Source organism: Dreissena polymorpha, chromosome 2, assembly GCF_020536995.1.
Source record: "Dreissena polymorpha isolate Duluth1 chromosome 2, UMN_Dpol_1.0, whole genome shotgun sequence".
Taxonomy (NCBI): domain Eukaryota; kingdom Metazoa; phylum Mollusca; class Bivalvia; order Myida; family Dreissenidae; genus Dreissena; species Dreissena polymorpha.
Window position 1 is genome coordinate 114,526,148 of NC_068356.1, and position 17,483 is coordinate 114,543,630.

A 17,483-nucleotide genomic window follows, 5' to 3' on the forward strand; every position below is an offset into this window, starting at 1 on the left:
AACTTGGTCATAACATTTGTTCTAATGATATAATTGGGCTCACAGAACAGTAACCTCCTTTGTATCTCAGATGAGCGACTTTGGGCCTTTCAGGCCCTCTTGTTTACATGATTATAAGGTCCATGCCTTATTAGCTTATATTTTTCTTAAACTCTCAATAAAAAATACATGCTTTAGGTCATATTTGATGAAAATCTATAAATTATGCGATACACAGTAAAAACAAATTGATATTTACACAATAATGCAATTTGTTTGACCTTTTATTGTTTGACCTTTATAAGCCCCTCGCCCCACCCACCTCCTCACTTTACCTTATTTTGATCATGTAAGGTTAGTGGAGACATTTATAAGGGAATCTACAGAAAGTATCAGTAGATTATGTTTCAATATGTTAACATATATACACACACACACACACCCACTTTCATGCATTCTTGTGTTGCCAGTGTTACTTAGGCCCAGGAGGATGGCCCATGATTCAATAGCCAGAACGTATCCTTGTGTACAGGTGGAGCTGCTGCCTACATAGATCATAAATATTTGGAAAGAACCACATATACCAAGACTCCAACTTGTCAGGTATAGACTAGTGTTTTTGAAGCCACATAATTGTTACATACATATATTACATTTTTAACACTTTTTGAGTATATAATACAGGATTTCAGTTGACTTATGATTGCACCTTGGCTATTGAATGATTATTCTTTGATAACAAAGTAATCCTTGTCTGCAGTTTTTACTATTTTATCAAAATAATTGGTGGATGTTTGGTTGTTTACAGGAGATATACAAGACGACAGTACCACATGACCCAGAGGGCCTGCTGGGAACTCTCACTTCCTGTTTCATGTGCTTCTTGGGCTTCAGGTACACATATATTTTATTTTACAAATTGTTATTTGTGTTTTAATTGCAGATTTAATTGAAATTTAAGTTTGGTGTATGACACATTTTTTTTTTTCCCAACAGGTCACATGAGTCTTTTCTTGAATATTGCAGGCTGGTAAAATCTTGCGTACCTTCCCAGACTGGAAGAGCCGAGTGAAGCGCTTCATAATCTGGGGAGTCATTCTGGTAGGTTCTCAATCACAACAATACAGAATCAATGGCATCTCATAGACAAATGTTAAATTTTCAGACTTTTTCATGGACCTGTACTTTCACAGCCAGCCAGTTTACTAATGGAGCAGTTCTGTAAAATGTGAGCATACTAGTATGTGACCAGCATAGTTCTAGGCCAGCTTTTTAGCTCACCTGAGCACAACGTGCTCATGGTGAGCTTTTGTGATCGCTTTTTGTCCGTTGTTCGTTGTGCGGCGTCAACATTTGCCTGTTAACTCTCTAGAGGCCACGTTTATTGTCCAATCTTCATGAAATTTGGTCAGAAGATTGGTTTCAATAATATCTTGGATGAGTTCGAAAATGGTTACGTTTGCTTGAAAAACATGGCTGCCAAGGGGCGGGACATTTTTCCTTATATGGCTATATATGGCTATAGTAAAATCTTGTTAACACTCTAGAGGCCACAGTTAGTTATTGTCTGATCTTCATAAAACTTGGTCAGAAGATTCATCTCAATAATCTTGGACTAGTTCGAAAATGATGCCGGTTGGTTGAAAAACATGGCCGCCAGGGGCGGGGGCATTTTTCCTTATATGGCTATAGTAAAATCTTGTTAACACTCTAGAGGCCACATTTATTTTCCAATCTTCATGAAACTTGCTCAGAAGATTTGTCCCACTGATATCTTGGATGAGTTCAAAAATGGTAACCTTTGCTTGAAAAACATGGCTGCCAAGGGGCGGGGCATTTTCCTTATATAGCTATAGACTAGTAAAATCTTGTTAACACTCTAGAGGCCACATTTATTGTCCAATCTTCATGAAACTTGGTCAGAAGATTCATCCCAATAAAATCTTGGACGAGTTCGAAAATGACGCCGGTTGGTTGAAAAACATGGCTGCCAGGGGGCGGGGCATTTTTCCTTATATGGCTAAAGTAAAACCTGTTAACACTCTAGAGGCCACATTTATTGTCCAATCTTGATGAAATATGGTCAGAAGATTTGTCTTAATGATATCTGAAAATGGTTACGTTTGCTTGAAAAACATGGCCGCCAACGGGCGGGGCATTTTTCCTTATATGGCTATATAAGGCTATAGTAAAATCTTTTACACTCTAGAGGCCACATTTATAGTCCGATCTTCATGAACTCAGTCAGAAGATTCATCTCAATAATATCTTGGACGAGTTCAAAAATGATTCCGGTTGGTTGAAAAACATGGCCACCACGGGGGCGGGGCTATTTTCTTATATGGCTATAGAAAAACCTTGTTAACACTCTAGAGGTCACATTTATTTTCCGATCATCATGAAACTTGGTCAGAAGATTTGTCCCAATGATATCTTGGATGAGTTCGAAAATGGTTTTGGTTGCTTTAAAAACATGGCCACCAGGGGCGGGGCATTTTTCCTTATATGGCTATGTAAAAACCTTGTTGACACTCTAGAGGCCACATTTATTGTCCAATCTTCACAAATTTGGTCAGAAGATTGTTCTCAATGATATCTTGGATGAGTTCGAAAATAATTATGTTTGCTTGAAAAAAAAATGGCATCCAAGGGGCGGGGCATTTTTCCTTATATGGCTATAGTAAAATCTTGTTAACACTCTAGAGGCCACATTAACTGTTCGATCTTCATGAAACTTGGTCAGAAGATTCATCCCGATAATATCTTGGAAGAGTATAACAATGATGCTGGTTGGTTGAAAAACATGGCTGCCAGGGGGCGGACATTTGTCCTTATATGGCTATAGTAAAACCTTGTTAACACTCTAGAGGCCACATTTATTTTCCGATCTTCATGAAACTTGGTCAGAAGATTTGTCCCAATAATATCTTGTTATGTCAGGTGAGTCAAGTAAGGTTTTGTGGTCTCTTAGCGACGGTGCAACCGCATCACTGACAGTCTGTTCTTGAGCTTCATTGTGGCACAAGCCCCATTTTTGCACAACTGATCATATAGTGGTACTTGGGTTGAGGGGAAAAAATCTCATCATTTAGTTAATCTTAATTTTAGCTCACATACTTAATTAATGCCATTTTCATGTGTAGAACATGTGTTTTCTGTTGTCCCCAAGCCTTTTAAACATCTGCAAAGATTTGAACTTTTTACCATATTAAGCACAAGAAATCTTTGTAGCTTAATATTGTATGGTTAACATGAATTTGATTTGTTTAGTTCACTGTGTCCCATCTATATGGAGGCACATATGACTTATATTTATAGGGAGTAATAACTGCAATTCTGTGTTGAAGGGAAGAAGGATGGAGGATTTATACGCAATCAACAAAAATTTGTGGTTGTGTAGTTGAATCTATTTAGAGTGTAATTTTTTAGTTCTGATTTGTGGATATTGAAATGTATGCTACAGTACTGTTCCATGTCTTTATAAGATCAATATTTCATAATACACATCATAAGATTTTAATACTAGTATGTACTGAAATATTTCATAACCATTTAAATGAATATTTTCTATCATATTACATCTACAATAAATTTGCTTGATACAAAAGTTTAGTTTACTGTTTTGCTGGTTTGTATTTCAGGTCACTGTCATTTGTGCTCTGTCTGTCCTGTTTTGCCTTCTTCATGTTTTGCCTTCTGCTATGTGACCATTGATGTGTATAACATATGGTCTGGGCCGCCGTTCTATTACCCAGGTAATGATTGTGTTTCTTTTATTGTCTGTTTATTGGTTTACCGGGTTGTTTCAGACATGTATTTTATGATGAAGTCAAATCAGGAAAGTGGATGGTGGTTTGGAAAAGAGTGAACTCTGTGACGCATAAAGCATTTGTTTTGAGCATTCATTCTTATATGGCAAACATTGGTTTTTAGCTTCATTCAACTCTGGCATTCTTGTTTTTACCAGTACCTTAAAACATATATGATAAACATCAGCCTTATTATAAGATACATATGTCATTTATCAGTTTTCAGCATATATAACATGCAGATTATATTGGTTTTTACCGGTAGATTCAAATACTTGTGACAAAGATTGGTTTTACGCTTGAAACATTAATTGGGTTTTAGTTTTAAATACATACCAGATAAATTATGTTCTATGTTGTATTCTCTTCAGTAAACATTTAAAATCCGAAGAAAAGAGTTTTTCTGAATATTTAATATTGTGTATTTAGTATTTAAAATATGTCTTGCTTGAGACAATGTGATTAATGAAAATGTAATCTCATTAAGAATGTTCTACAGATGTATTCATGTACATGTACTGACCAGTTGTTGTCATAGAATCCTTTAGGAGTGAATATACCCATTTCAGTTTTTATGTCCCCCACTATAGTAGTGGGGGGCATATTGTTTTTGCCCTGTCTGTTGGTCTGTTGGTTGGTTGGTTGGTCTGTTTACGCCAACTTTAACATTTTGCAATAACTATTGCAATATTGAAGATAGCAACTTGATATTTGGCATGCATATGTATCTCATGGAGCTGCACATTTGATTGGTGAAAGGTCAAGGTCATCCTTCAAGGTCAGAGGTCAAATATATGTGGCCAAAATCGCTCATTTTATGAATACTTTTGCAATATTGAAGATAGCAAACTTGATATTTGGCAAGCATGTGTATCTCATGGAGCTAAACATTTTGAGTGGTGAAAGGTCAAGGTCAACCTTCAAGGTCAGAGGTCAAATATATGTTGCCCAAATCGCTTATTTTATGAATACTTTTCAATATGAAGATAGCAACTTGAAATTTGGCATGCATGTGTATCTCATGGAGCTGCAAATTGTGAGTGTTTGAAAGGTCAAGGTCATCCTTCAAGGTCAGAGGTCAAATATATGTGGCCCAAATCGCTTATTTTATGAATACTTTTGCAACATTGAAGATAGCAACTTGATATTTGGCATGCACGTGTATCTCATAGAGCTGCACATTTTGAGTGGTGAAAGGTCAAGGTCATCCTTCAAGGTCAAATATATGGGTCAAAATTGCTCATGTAATGTCACTTCTGCAATATTGAATCTAGCAATTTTATATTTGAAATGCATGTGTATCTCATGGAGCTGCACATTTTGAGTGGTGAAGGGTCAAGGTCATCCTTCAAGGTCAAACGTCATATAAGGGGACATTGTGTTTCACAAACGCATTTTGTTTTCTTAATTGTTTTTGCAGTTTTCAACAGTATTTAAGAATATCAACACTATTTTCCTGAGTTAGCGGATTAACAAGTTATTACAGCACATTGTTATGGCAGTAAGTGACAACTCGAATCAGAGGTAGGGGGAGAATGGTCGCAAAAGTGATTTCCAGCCCATCTGTGTCTTGATTTGAACTTTAAATGCTGGATAGGTAGTGAACTTGATACAGAGGGTATGTGTTGATTTTGACTTGCTTAACAAGTCATGAAGTGCTTACATGTACTCAACCAGTCATGGACTCCCATACATACCCTTTACAGGGACGACCTAAATCTTTAATTTCAATACTAGTAACTTACGCAATGATGGCCACCAACATCTGCACACAATAATAATGAGTTACAAGTCCATTGAGACGTGCCTCACTGTTGCCACCATGTAGGTATGAACTCCATCTTCATGTACGTGGGACACCTGGTGTTCCAGCCCTACTTCCCAGTAAGCCTCTATGTGGATGAGAGCTCCCACTGGGCCCAGCTCTCCATGAACATTTGGGGACCAGCTTTCTGGTGCCTCTTCACATACAAAATGTACACGGACCGGATATTCATCACCATCTAGACAGCGTACTGGACTTGTTTTACAACCCATGCATACTTATTACTATCCCCTGCACTTCAGTGTATGAATTTGACGATTACAGACACTTGCATTCCATGCACATAAACATTTTACAAGTAATTTTTCATCAAACCTGCCTATTTGTATGTATTGAAGTTTAACGCTGTTTTATGAATCACTAGAATGGAATAGGTTCAATAAATGTAAATTAAACATAACTTGTCAACAAGAGCTGTGTCCATCGGAAGACACATGCCCCCGAAAAATGCTTTTTTTCGAAACCTTGACGCAGATTTCGAAACCTAAATGCGGACCCTAAGGTCAAGGTCAAAATTGTTGTGTGTATGAAAAGGCCTTGTCCATTTACACATGCATACCAAATATGATGGTTACATCTGAAGCGACATAGAAGTTATGAGCATTTTCGTAACCTAGACGCAAAAGTGTGACGGAAAGACAGACTGACAGTGTGATCATTATATGCCCTCCTTCGGGGACATAAAAATGTGTGCATGTTAAATCAGAGCTAAATCACCTCAAGGGAGAAAATTACCCTACCCCACTTACAAGGTTCTACTAAACTGTTCATTTTTAGCTCGGCATTTTTGGAGAAAACCCCGAGGTATTGTCATAGCCAGCTCATCGTGTCGTCCGCTGTCCGCATCATGCTAAAACCTTAACATTTTGTTAAGGTTTTGAACATTGGCTCTAAATCAAATTGCTTCCACCTACAACTTTGAAACTTCATATGTAGATGCACCTTGATGAGTTCTACATGCCACACCCATTTTGGGGTCACTAGGTCAAGGTCACTGTGACCTTTAAAAAAAAATAATCTGACAAGCTTTCATTTATTCAAAACTGCACACGTAGCCGAGCGTTGGCACCCGTTATGAGGTGCTCTTGTTATACAGATCCAGCATAGTCTATACCCTCTTGTAGAGTAAGTTTGCCATTTAAAGGGAGGAAATAAGCTAAAAGGAGGAAAAATCATACCCTGTAAATCAAATCTGGTGTTAATATGTCTATTGTAAACGAACACAAACCCAGCTGCTTTGCCATTCACCTTTCACAACTTTCCCTGCATAATCCGCAAGTTTAAAAATACACACCAATTAGCACAACACTTCATTTACTGTTTTCAAAAAGATTTCACACTGTATTCATATTCTACATCAAAATTTAGTCATTTTTAACAATATGGATTTTCTCAGCTGCAGTCAGCTTATTCCAACAACTGCCAACTACTGTATTACAAATGTAAACATTCAGATCATGTGAAATTTTATTGATCAAATTAGCTCTTGTCGTCCTTGCAGGAATGAATGCGATACTGTTGTACATGGGCCACGAGTGTGTGAGTCAGCCACTGGCTACGTTCCTGAACATGCAGGTCAGACGGAGGTCACATGAACTCTGTCTGCCTTTCAATTGCTTGGGACACAGCCATCTGGATTCTCCTCTCATATTTTCTCTTCAAGCACAACATATTTCTGTCAGTATGAATAAGATGTCATGCTACTTGCAAGCATAATCCCGGTGTATTTGTTACTGATACTCCTAGTTTAGTTGAAATATTGCTACAGATGAATAATTGTAACAGTCTTGTCAAACAGAATCCTTTTGTTGTAATTGTTTTACATTTTGATCAAATTGAATTTTCATTTGTGTGTATGGTAAACATTTGTAATTCAAGTATCCTTAATTTTGATTGAACAGTATAGCAGTGATAAAACTTTTCATTCAAAGTGATATTTATTAACTTGGTGACATTGTTTTAACAAAGATACTATCAGAAAATACAAATTATTTCAATAGAAAACATTGTAAAAACAAATTATGCTCACAGTTCTTGCTAGTCAGTCATATGTATATAGATACTGTATGATTAATATTTACCTATTAATGCTATTAGTTTTATTGTTAACGTCTTAAAGACATGTATTTTATTTATTGAGATCTATATGTACATGTAATTCTATTTGTTGTTTCTTAATTTATGTATTTTGCTTAATATTCCAAGCTTTTCATTTAACGATGAATAAATCATGTCTAACTAATTAACATTTCTTATGTAAGGCAAAATTATTAGTTCATAACCAATTGCATTTTGTTGGGTTGTGATGTCACTCATTAAGTAGCAAACTCTTTATTTTATTACAATCAATTTCTCCTTTTAATTGTCAATGTATTGAAAAATGTACTTTTGATATCATCTTTTATAGGTTGTATGTTTACAGAGCATGCTGTGTGTAGAATGAATGGTTTGTGATAATTAATAAAATTGGGCAATTTGTGCCTATGTGTTCACAAAATCTTGTTATACAATTTACCATTTTAATTGTAAGTTTGATGCACAAAACATAATCAAAAGTAATAATTCACCAAACATTGTCAGCATAGATCAAGTGTTGTCATTCTTCCTTACCAGACACCAAGCAACAAGGAAACAGATTAAACCATTTCTCGACAAGCCTGACTGAATTTATTTAGCTGAAAACAAGTTTTAATTAAGTTTCAGGCAATATTCAACTGGTTATTTTTCATGTCACTTGTGATCCATTTGTCTGTTTTTACTATTGCAGAAAATGTATTTTGTAATTGATTGATGTTGGATCAATCAATGTTAACCACTTGTTATTTGTAAAAGATTGATGCCCCCCCCCCCCCCCCACACACACAACTTTCAAGATTTGTGTATTGTCTTCAATGCCCACAGACATCACTTTAAAGGTAATGAAACTGGCTGGAACAGTGTTGGTTTTTTTTAACTCGCCATGAGCACGTTGTGTTCAGGTGAGCACAACGTGCTCATGATGAGCTTTTGTGATCGCCTTTTGTCCATCGTGCGTAGTGCATCCGTCGTCAACATTTGCCTTGTGAACACTCTAGAGGCCACATTTATTGTTCGATCTTCATGAAACTTGGTCAGAACATTTGTCCCAATGATACCTCGACCGAGTTTGAAACTGGGTCATGCTTGGTCAAAACTAGGTCACTAGGTCAAAAAAAAAGAAAAACCTTTTGAACACTGTATTAGTCACATTTGATGCCCAATCTTCATGTAACTTTGTCAAAATGTTTGTCTTAATGATATGTTGGTTGAGTTCAAAAATGGTTTCGGTCCATTGAAAAACATGGCCGCCAGGGGGCGGGGCAGTAATCCTTATATAGCTATAGAGAAACCTTGTGAACACTCTAGAAGTCACAACTTTTGCCCAATCATCATGAAACTTGGTCAATACATTGGTCTATGATATCTCAGACGAGTTCGAAAATGGTCCAGATCGGTGAAAAAACATGGCCGCCAGGGGACGGGCAGTTTTCTCTATATGTATATAGTGAAAACATGTGAACACTCTAGAAGTCACATTTTTGGTCAAATCTTCATGAAATTTGATCAGAACATTTGTTTCCTGGATACGTAGGTTGAGTTCGAAAATGGTTTGGATTGTTTAAAAAACATGGCCGCCAGTGGGGGTTGGTTTTTTTCTGTATGTTTATATAGTAAAAAAAGCTTGTGAACACTCTAGAAGTCACATTTTTTGCCTAATCATCATGAAATTTTGTCTAAACATCGATTTTATAGATATCTCGGACGAGTTCAAAAATGGTCATGACCGGTGAAAAGACATGGCCACCAGGGGGCGGGGCAGTTTTCTCTATATGTATATAGTGTAAACATGTGAACAGTCTAGAAGACACATTTTTTGCCCAATCGTTATGTAATTTAATCAGAACATTTGTTTCCTGGATATGAAGGTTGAGTTCGAAAATGGTTTGAATCAGTAAAAAAACATGGCCGCCAGGGAGGGAGTCTTTTTGCTTATATTTATATAGTAAAGAAGCTTGTGAACACTCTAGAAGTCACATTTTTTGCCTAATCATCATGAAATTTGGTCAAAACATTGGTTATGTGGATATCTCGGATGAGTTTGAAAATGGTCGTGTCAGTGGAAAAACATGGCCGCCAGGGGATGGGGCAGTTTTTTTCTATATGTATAAAGTGAAAACATGTGAACAGTCTAGACGACACATTTTTCGCCCAATCTTTATCAATTTGGTCAGAACTTTTGTTTACTGGATACGACGGTTGAGTTTTAAAATGGTTTGGATCGGTAAAAAACATGGCCGCCAGGAGGGGGGTCCTTTTCCTTATATTTATATAGTTAAACAAGAGGGCCATGATGGCCCTAAATCGCTCAACTGACTAACCAAATACAATCCCAACCCAGATTTCATCAAGATAAACATTCTGACCAAATTTAATAAAGATTAGATGAAAACTGTGACTTTTATTGTCTACACAAGGTTTTTCTATTATTTGACCTAGTGACCTAGTTTTTGACCCCAGGTGACCCAAATACAATCCCAACCCAGATTTCATTAAGATAAACATTCTGATCAAATCTAATAAAGATTGGATGAAAACTGTGACCTCTATTGTCTACACAAGGTTTTTCTATAATTTGACCTAGTGACCCTAGTTTTTGACCACAGATGACCCATATACAATCCCAACCCAGATTTCATCAAGATAAACATTCTGACCAAATTTTCATCCAAAGGTTTTTCTATTGTTTGACCTAGTTTTTGACCTAGTGACCTAGTTTTTGACCTAGTGGCCTAGTTTTTGACCCCAGATGACCCAAATACAATCCCAACCCAGATTTCATCAAGATAAACATTCTGACCAAATTTCATAAAGATTGGATGAAAAATGTGACCTCTACTGTCTACACAAACACATTGTTGATGGTTTTTCTATTATTTGACATGGTGACCTAGTTTTTGACCTCAGATGACCCAAATACAATCCCAACCCAGATTTCATCAAGATAAACATTCTGACCAAATTTCATAAAGATTCGATGAAAACTGCGACCTCTATTGTCTACACAAGGTTTTTCTATTGTTTGACCCAGTTTTTGACCTAGTGACCTAGTTTTTTACCCCAGATGACCCAAATACAATCCCATCCCAGATTTTATCAAGATAAACATTCTGACCAAATTTCATAAAGATTGGATGAAAACTTTAACCTCTACTGTATACACAAGGTTTATCTATTATTTGACCTAGTCTTTGACCCCAGATGACCCAAATAAAATACCAACCCAGATTTCATCAAGATAAACATTCTGACCTAATTTCATAAAGATTCGATGAAAACTGCGACCTCTATTGTCTACACAAGGTTTTTCTATTATTTGACCTATTATGTGACCTAGTTTTGACCTAGTGACCTAGTTTTTGACCCCAGATGACTCAAATACAATCCCAACCCAGATTTCATCAAGATAAACATTCTGACCAAATTTCATAAAGATTGGATGCAAACTGTGACCTCTACTGTCTACACAAACAAATTGTTGACGGACGGACGCACACACACACACACACACACGCACGCACGCACATCACACAGCCACATAAGCTCACCCTGTCACAAAGCACGCACATCACACGGTCACATAAGCTCACCATGTCACTTCGTGACAGGTGAGCTAAAAAGCTTGTGAACACTCTAGAAGTCACATTTTTTGTCCAATCATCATGAAACTTGGTCAGAACATTGGTTTTATGGATATCTTGGTCGAGTTTGAAAATAGTCATGATCAGTAAAGAAACATGGCCGCCAGGGGGTGGGGAAATTTTCTCTATATGTATATAAGAAAACATGTGAACAGTCTAGAAGACACATTTTTTTAAGACATTTGGTCAGAAGATTTTTACCTGGATAAGACGGTCAAAAATGGTTTTGATCCATCTAGCAACACATGACGCCGGGGGGGGGGGGGAGTCATTTTCCTTAAATTTATGTACAAAAAAATCTTGTGAACACTCAGTCACGTTTTTTGGCCAATCATCATGAAACTATCAAAACATTGGTTTTAATGATATGTTGGATGAGTTTGAAAATGGTCATGATCAGTGGAAAAACATGGCCGCCAGGGGATGGGGCAGTTTTTTCTATATGTATGTATGAAACATTTTCCTTATATATATATATTTTTAAAAAATCTGGGTATTAAAAACATGGCCACCAGAGTGGGTGGGGTAATTTTCTATATAGGCCTATTTTGAATACTTTAGAACACCTTATTTTAAAGTCAGTCTTCTCATACCCATAATTTGAAATACTGTATTTGCTGATTAAATCTTTGTTTCTTTCCATCTTAGTCTCTCAGGTGAGCGACCCAGGGTCCTTTGGGGCCTCTTGTTGTTAAACACCAGTCAATCAGGATTAAATGCATTGAACACATGTTATGGTGATTAATTACCATTGAATGCTTTTTAGCTCACCTGAGCACAACGTGCTCATGGTGAGCTGTTGTGATCGCCATTTGTGCGTCGTACGTGGGTCAACATTTGTCTTGTAAACTCTGTAGAGGCCACATTTATTGTCCAATCTTCATGAAATTGTCTCATTAATATCTTGGATGATTTCGAAAATGGGTACATTTGCTTGAAAAACATGGCTGCCAAGGGGCGGGGCATTTTTCCTGGCTATATATGGCTATGGTATAAATCTTGTTAACACTTTAGAGGCGACATTTATTGTCTTATCTTCATGAAACTTGGTGAGACGATTCATCCCAATAATAACTTGGATGAGTTCGAAAATGATTCTGGTTGGTTGAAAAACATGGCCGCCAGGGGGCAGGGCATTTTTCCTTATATGGCTATAGTAAAACCTTGTTAACACTCTAGAGGCCACATTAATTTTTCAATCTTCATGAAATTTTATCAGAAGATTTGTCCCAATGATATCTTGGATGAGTTCGAAAATGGTTGTGTTTGCTTGAAAAACATGGCTGCTAAGGGGCAGGGCATTTTTCCTTATATGGCTATATATGGCTATACATGTAGTAAAATCTTGTTAATACTCTAAAGGCCACATTTATTGTCTGATCTTCATGAAACTTGGTCAGAATATTCATCCCAATAATATCTTGGACGAGTTCGAAATTGATTCCAGTTGGTTGAAAAGCATGGCCACCAGGGGGCGGGGCATTTTTCCTTAGATGGCTATAGTAAAACCTTGTTAATACTCTAGAGGTCACATTTATTTTCCATTCATAATGAAACTTGGTCAGAAGATTTGTTTCAATGATATCTTGGACGAGTTTGAAAATGGTTACGTTTTCTTGAAAACATGGCTGCCAAGGGGTCGGTCATTTTTCCTTGTATGGCTAATGTAAAATCTTGTTAACACTCAAGAGGCCACATTTATTTTCAATCTTCATGAAATATGGTCAGAAGATTTGTCTTAGTGATATCTTGTACGAGTTAGAAAATGGTTACGTTTGCTTGAAAAACATGGCTGCCAAGGGGCGGGGCATTTTTCCTTATATGGCTATTTATGGCTATAGTAAAATCGTGTTAATACTCCAGACGCCACATTTATAGTCCGATCTTCATGAAACTCGGTTTGAAGATTCATCCCATTAATATCTTGGGACGAGTTCAAAAATGATGCCAGTTGGTTGAAAAACATGGCCACCACAGGGGCGGGGCATTTTCCTTATATGGCTATTGTAAAACCTTGTTAACACTCTAGAGGTCACATTTATTTTCCGATCATCATGAAACTTGGTCAGAAGATTTGTCCCAATGATATCTTGGATGAGTTCGAAAATGGTTTTGGTTGCTTTAAAAACATGGCCATCAGGGCCGGGGCATTTTTCCTTATATGGCTATAGTAAAACCTTGTAAACACTCTAGAGGCCACATTTATTTTCCAATCTTCATGAAATTTGGTCAGAAGATTTTTCTCAATGATATCTTGTATGTATTCGAAAAGGTTACGTTTGCTTGAAAAACACGGCTTCCAAGGCGGGGCATTTTACCTCATATGGCTATAGTAAAATCTTGTTAACACTCAAGAGGCCACATTTATTGTCTGATCTTCATGAAACTTAGAAGATTCATCCCAATAATATCTTGGATGAGTTCGAAATGAAACCAGTTGGTTGAAAAACATGGCCGCCAGGGAGCGGGGCATTTTTCCTTAGATGGCTATAGTTAAACCTTGTTAACACTCTAGAGGTCACATTATTTTCCGATCAACATGAAACTTGGTCAGAAGATTTGTCTCAATGATATCTTGGACGAGTTCGATAATGGTTAGGTTTGCTTGAAAACGGGTCATAATAATATGGAACAAAACAAGTTCGAAATGAGATACTGCTGTACAATATTTTTCAGATTCTTTGCTTACCTGGACGATTTACTAATGAGAACAAGTTGTGCAGAAACATGCATGAATGTGTGGATTACAAGAAAGTGTTATTCGCCAAACTTTCTTTTTTGGTCGAGTATATTTCCAGTATATGAATGTTTTTCAAATATTAAAATAAAACAATGCGCGTCAGGCTTTCTGAATGAACAAGAGCACCGCATAATGGGTGCCATGCTCGGCTACCGGTGCAGTTTTGAATAAATGAAAGCTTTTCAGAATTTTTTTTTTTTTAGATGTCAGTGACCTTGACCTTTGATCTAGTGACCCCAAAATGGGTTAGCGTGTAAAACTCGTCAACGTGCATCTACATATGAAGTTTCAAAGTTGTAGGTGGAAGCACTTTGATTTTAGAGCCAATGTTAAGGTTTTAGCACGACGCGGACGGTGGAAGACACGAGTTGGCTATGACAATACCTAGGGTTTTCTTCGAAAACGCCGTGCTAATAATTAGGCAAATGAATTAAAACAGATCTATATATTTCTTGACATCTGACCAACATGCTTTATATTTGGCTGGAAACGGTTATAAGTAGAGGCCAAGTACTATAAATTGTGTATAAAAATAAGCAAAAATGCAACATTTTGATAAAATTTAATGTCATTGTGTTAAAATCATTGAACATACAGAAGCTGAAAATGTACAAATGCATTTCATATGAATGTTGACATATTTCATTTCAAAACCCTGGATAATTAACCAACAAGACTATTGCCAAGCAATAAAAGTCCCATACCGGCTCCACCATTGTCAGAAATTCCACCATTGTCAGAATGTTTTTATTATTTGTTGCCATAGCAACCAGAATTTTCGACGTAAGAACAAAATGAAATGACGTGCATAATGTCCATATTGCCATCTATCCATGTTCCAAGTTTCATGAAAAAATATTAAGAAGTTTTAAAGTTATCGCAGGATCCAGAAAACCACCATTTTTTGCAGTATTTCTAGTCTATTTGTTGCCATAGCAACCATAATTTTAGACGTAGGAACAAAATGAAATGACGTGCATAATGTCCATATTGCCATCTATCCATGTTCCAAGTTTCATGAAAAAATATTAAGAACTTTTTAAGTTATCGCAGGATCCAGAAAACCACTATTTTCAGCATTATTTGTAGTCTATTTGTTGCCATAGCAACCAGAATGTTTGAGGTAAGAACAAAATGAAATGACGTGCATAATGTCCATATTGCCATCTATACATGTTTAAAGTTTCATGAAAAAATATTAAGAACTTTTAAGAGTTATCGCAAGATCCAGAAAAAAACACCATTTTCAGCAGTATTTCTAGTCTATTTGTTGCCATAGCAACCAGAATTTTTGACGTAAGAACAAAATGAAATGACGTGCATAATGTCCATATTACCATCTATCCATACTCCAAGTTTCATGAAAAAATATTAAGAACTTTTAGAGTAATCGCAGGATCCAGAAAAAAACACCATTTTCAGCAGTATTTCTAGTCTATTTGTTGCCAAAGCAACCACAATTTTTGACGAAAGAACAAAATGAAATGACGTGCATAATGTCCATATTGCCATCTATATATATTCCAAGTTTAATGAAAAAATATTAAGAACTTTTAGAGTTATCGCAGGATCCAGAAAAAAACACCATTTTCAGCAGTATTTCTATTCTATTTGTTGCCATAGCAACCACAATTTTTGACGTAGGAACAAAATGAAATGACGTGCATAATCTCCATATTGCCATCTATCCATATTCCAAGTTTCATGAAAAAATATTAAGAAATTTTAGAGTTATCGCAGGATCCAGAAAAAAACACCATTTTCAGCAGTATTTCTAGTCTATTTGTTGCCATAGCAACCATAATTTTTGACGTAGGAACAAAATGAAATGACGTGCATAATGTCCATATTGCCATCTATCCATATTCCAAGTTTCATGAAAAAATATTAAGAACTTTTAGAGTTATCGCAGGATCCAGAAAAGTGTGACGGACTGATGGACTGACGGACGGATACAAAACCATAAGTCCCCTCCGGTGAAACCGGTAGGGGACTAATAATGACTTAAGAGTTACTGTATACAGTCAAATAATTATATTACAATGATCCAATATTTACTACATTAACATGTACACATGTGAGTGACACTTAGCAAGAGTGGTACACAGCTGTTTCAACAGTTCAGTATTAATTAACATCAGAATGTCTTTGGTTGCTATTTGTTGACAATAATCATTAATTTAAATAGGATTCATAAAAACGCAGCTACAAAAATGTTCACATCATTTTCATAATAAATCCACATTTGGCTATCAAAGTAACATTACTACTCAAAATCAACGAAAATTTCGTACAATATTTCGTAAAATAAAGCTTAACAATTAAAAATCATAATTCCTTACGGCAATTGACGAAATTTCAACGCAAGATGTGGTCTGGTTAAAATAGATGTTTGTAAATACAAAATGCTCGTTTTTATTATTGTTTTGCATATTTAATTCCATTTTTATATCCCGTCACGGTATCTATACATACAACACATGAACACTAACATGGTACCATTTTAGTGTTCCTTTGTCGTATGAATAGATATATTCGTGAGATTAACATGGAATTAATTGTGTCACAAATAAATAAAAATGAGCATTTTGTATCTACTAAAATCTATGTAATCATACCGCATCTAGCGTTCAAAGTGTGGCTATTGCTATATGGAACACTGGCTATTTAGGTGTTAACTTTATTTTACGAAATTTTTGTTGATTTTGAGCGTTAAAGAGGCTTTAAAGATGATGAGATATTTTAAGAAGAAACTGTCGCTAGCAGATTGCTAGGGGATAAACCCAACAACACCACAGTGCTCTTTCCCATTGTAATTTTCAAGTTATTTCACTTGATGCAGTAAATAAAACACTATCTTCTTTAACAATGTGAATACTTCAAATAAACAATTTAACTGCCGTTTTATATGTTAGAAATTCAAATGGATCAAAGTAAAATACTCCTCAGAATTTGCTGGTAAAGAACATTTTGTGAGTGTTGTGACAATATGGAATGCTACAAAATCATAACAAGTACCTGGTGTTCTGTATAGAAGCGGCTGATTATTTTCAACCCTTTTCTTCTGAAAACTACAGGAAATTTAACAGTTTTACAACACACCTAAGAAAATCATTTAGCAAAAAATAATTATAGCTAATAATTACAAATGACCAATGTTTAAAGAGAGAAAATTCTCAAATAAGCTGAATTAACAAACACAGACATGATGCTAGTTTCCACCTACCAGATAAATTGACTCCCAATTCTACTTGACCGTTTTCTGAAATACATTTTGAACTTAAATGAATGTCATGTTTCACGACATGATTAACAAAAATGTGTTAAGTAATAACAAACTTCTTTTAATTCAGAAAATGCAAATTAATCTGATGCAAAACTAAAACAATAACGCAAAAATAGTATCAGTCACC

The 17,483-nt window shown here is 36.0% G+C and overlaps 1 protein-coding gene and 1 long non-coding RNA gene across 2 annotated transcripts; both read left to right on the forward strand.

The window, feature by feature from the left end:
• Positions 1 to 567: 567 nt before the first annotated feature.
• LOC127870003 (heparan-alpha-glucosaminide N-acetyltransferase-like) lies at positions 568 to 932 on the forward strand (the record flags this gene model as incomplete). Its single annotated transcript, XM_052412665.1, is given in 3 exon segments — positions 568 to 582; positions 788 to 873; positions 923 to 932. Coding segments are annotated over 3 exon segments (111 nt in total), but the record flags the coding sequence as incomplete, so codon positions are not given.
• Positions 933 to 3,351: 2,419 nt separating this feature from the next.
• On the forward strand, positions 3,352 to 8,092 carry LOC127868579 (uncharacterized). The gene is made up of 4 exons (XR_008044180.1): positions 3,352 to 3,370; positions 3,621 to 3,734; positions 5,617 to 5,800; positions 7,115 to 8,092. It is a non-coding gene; the product is annotated as an uncharacterized LOC127868579 (long non-coding RNA).
• Positions 8,093 to 17,483: the final 9,391 nt, after the last annotated feature.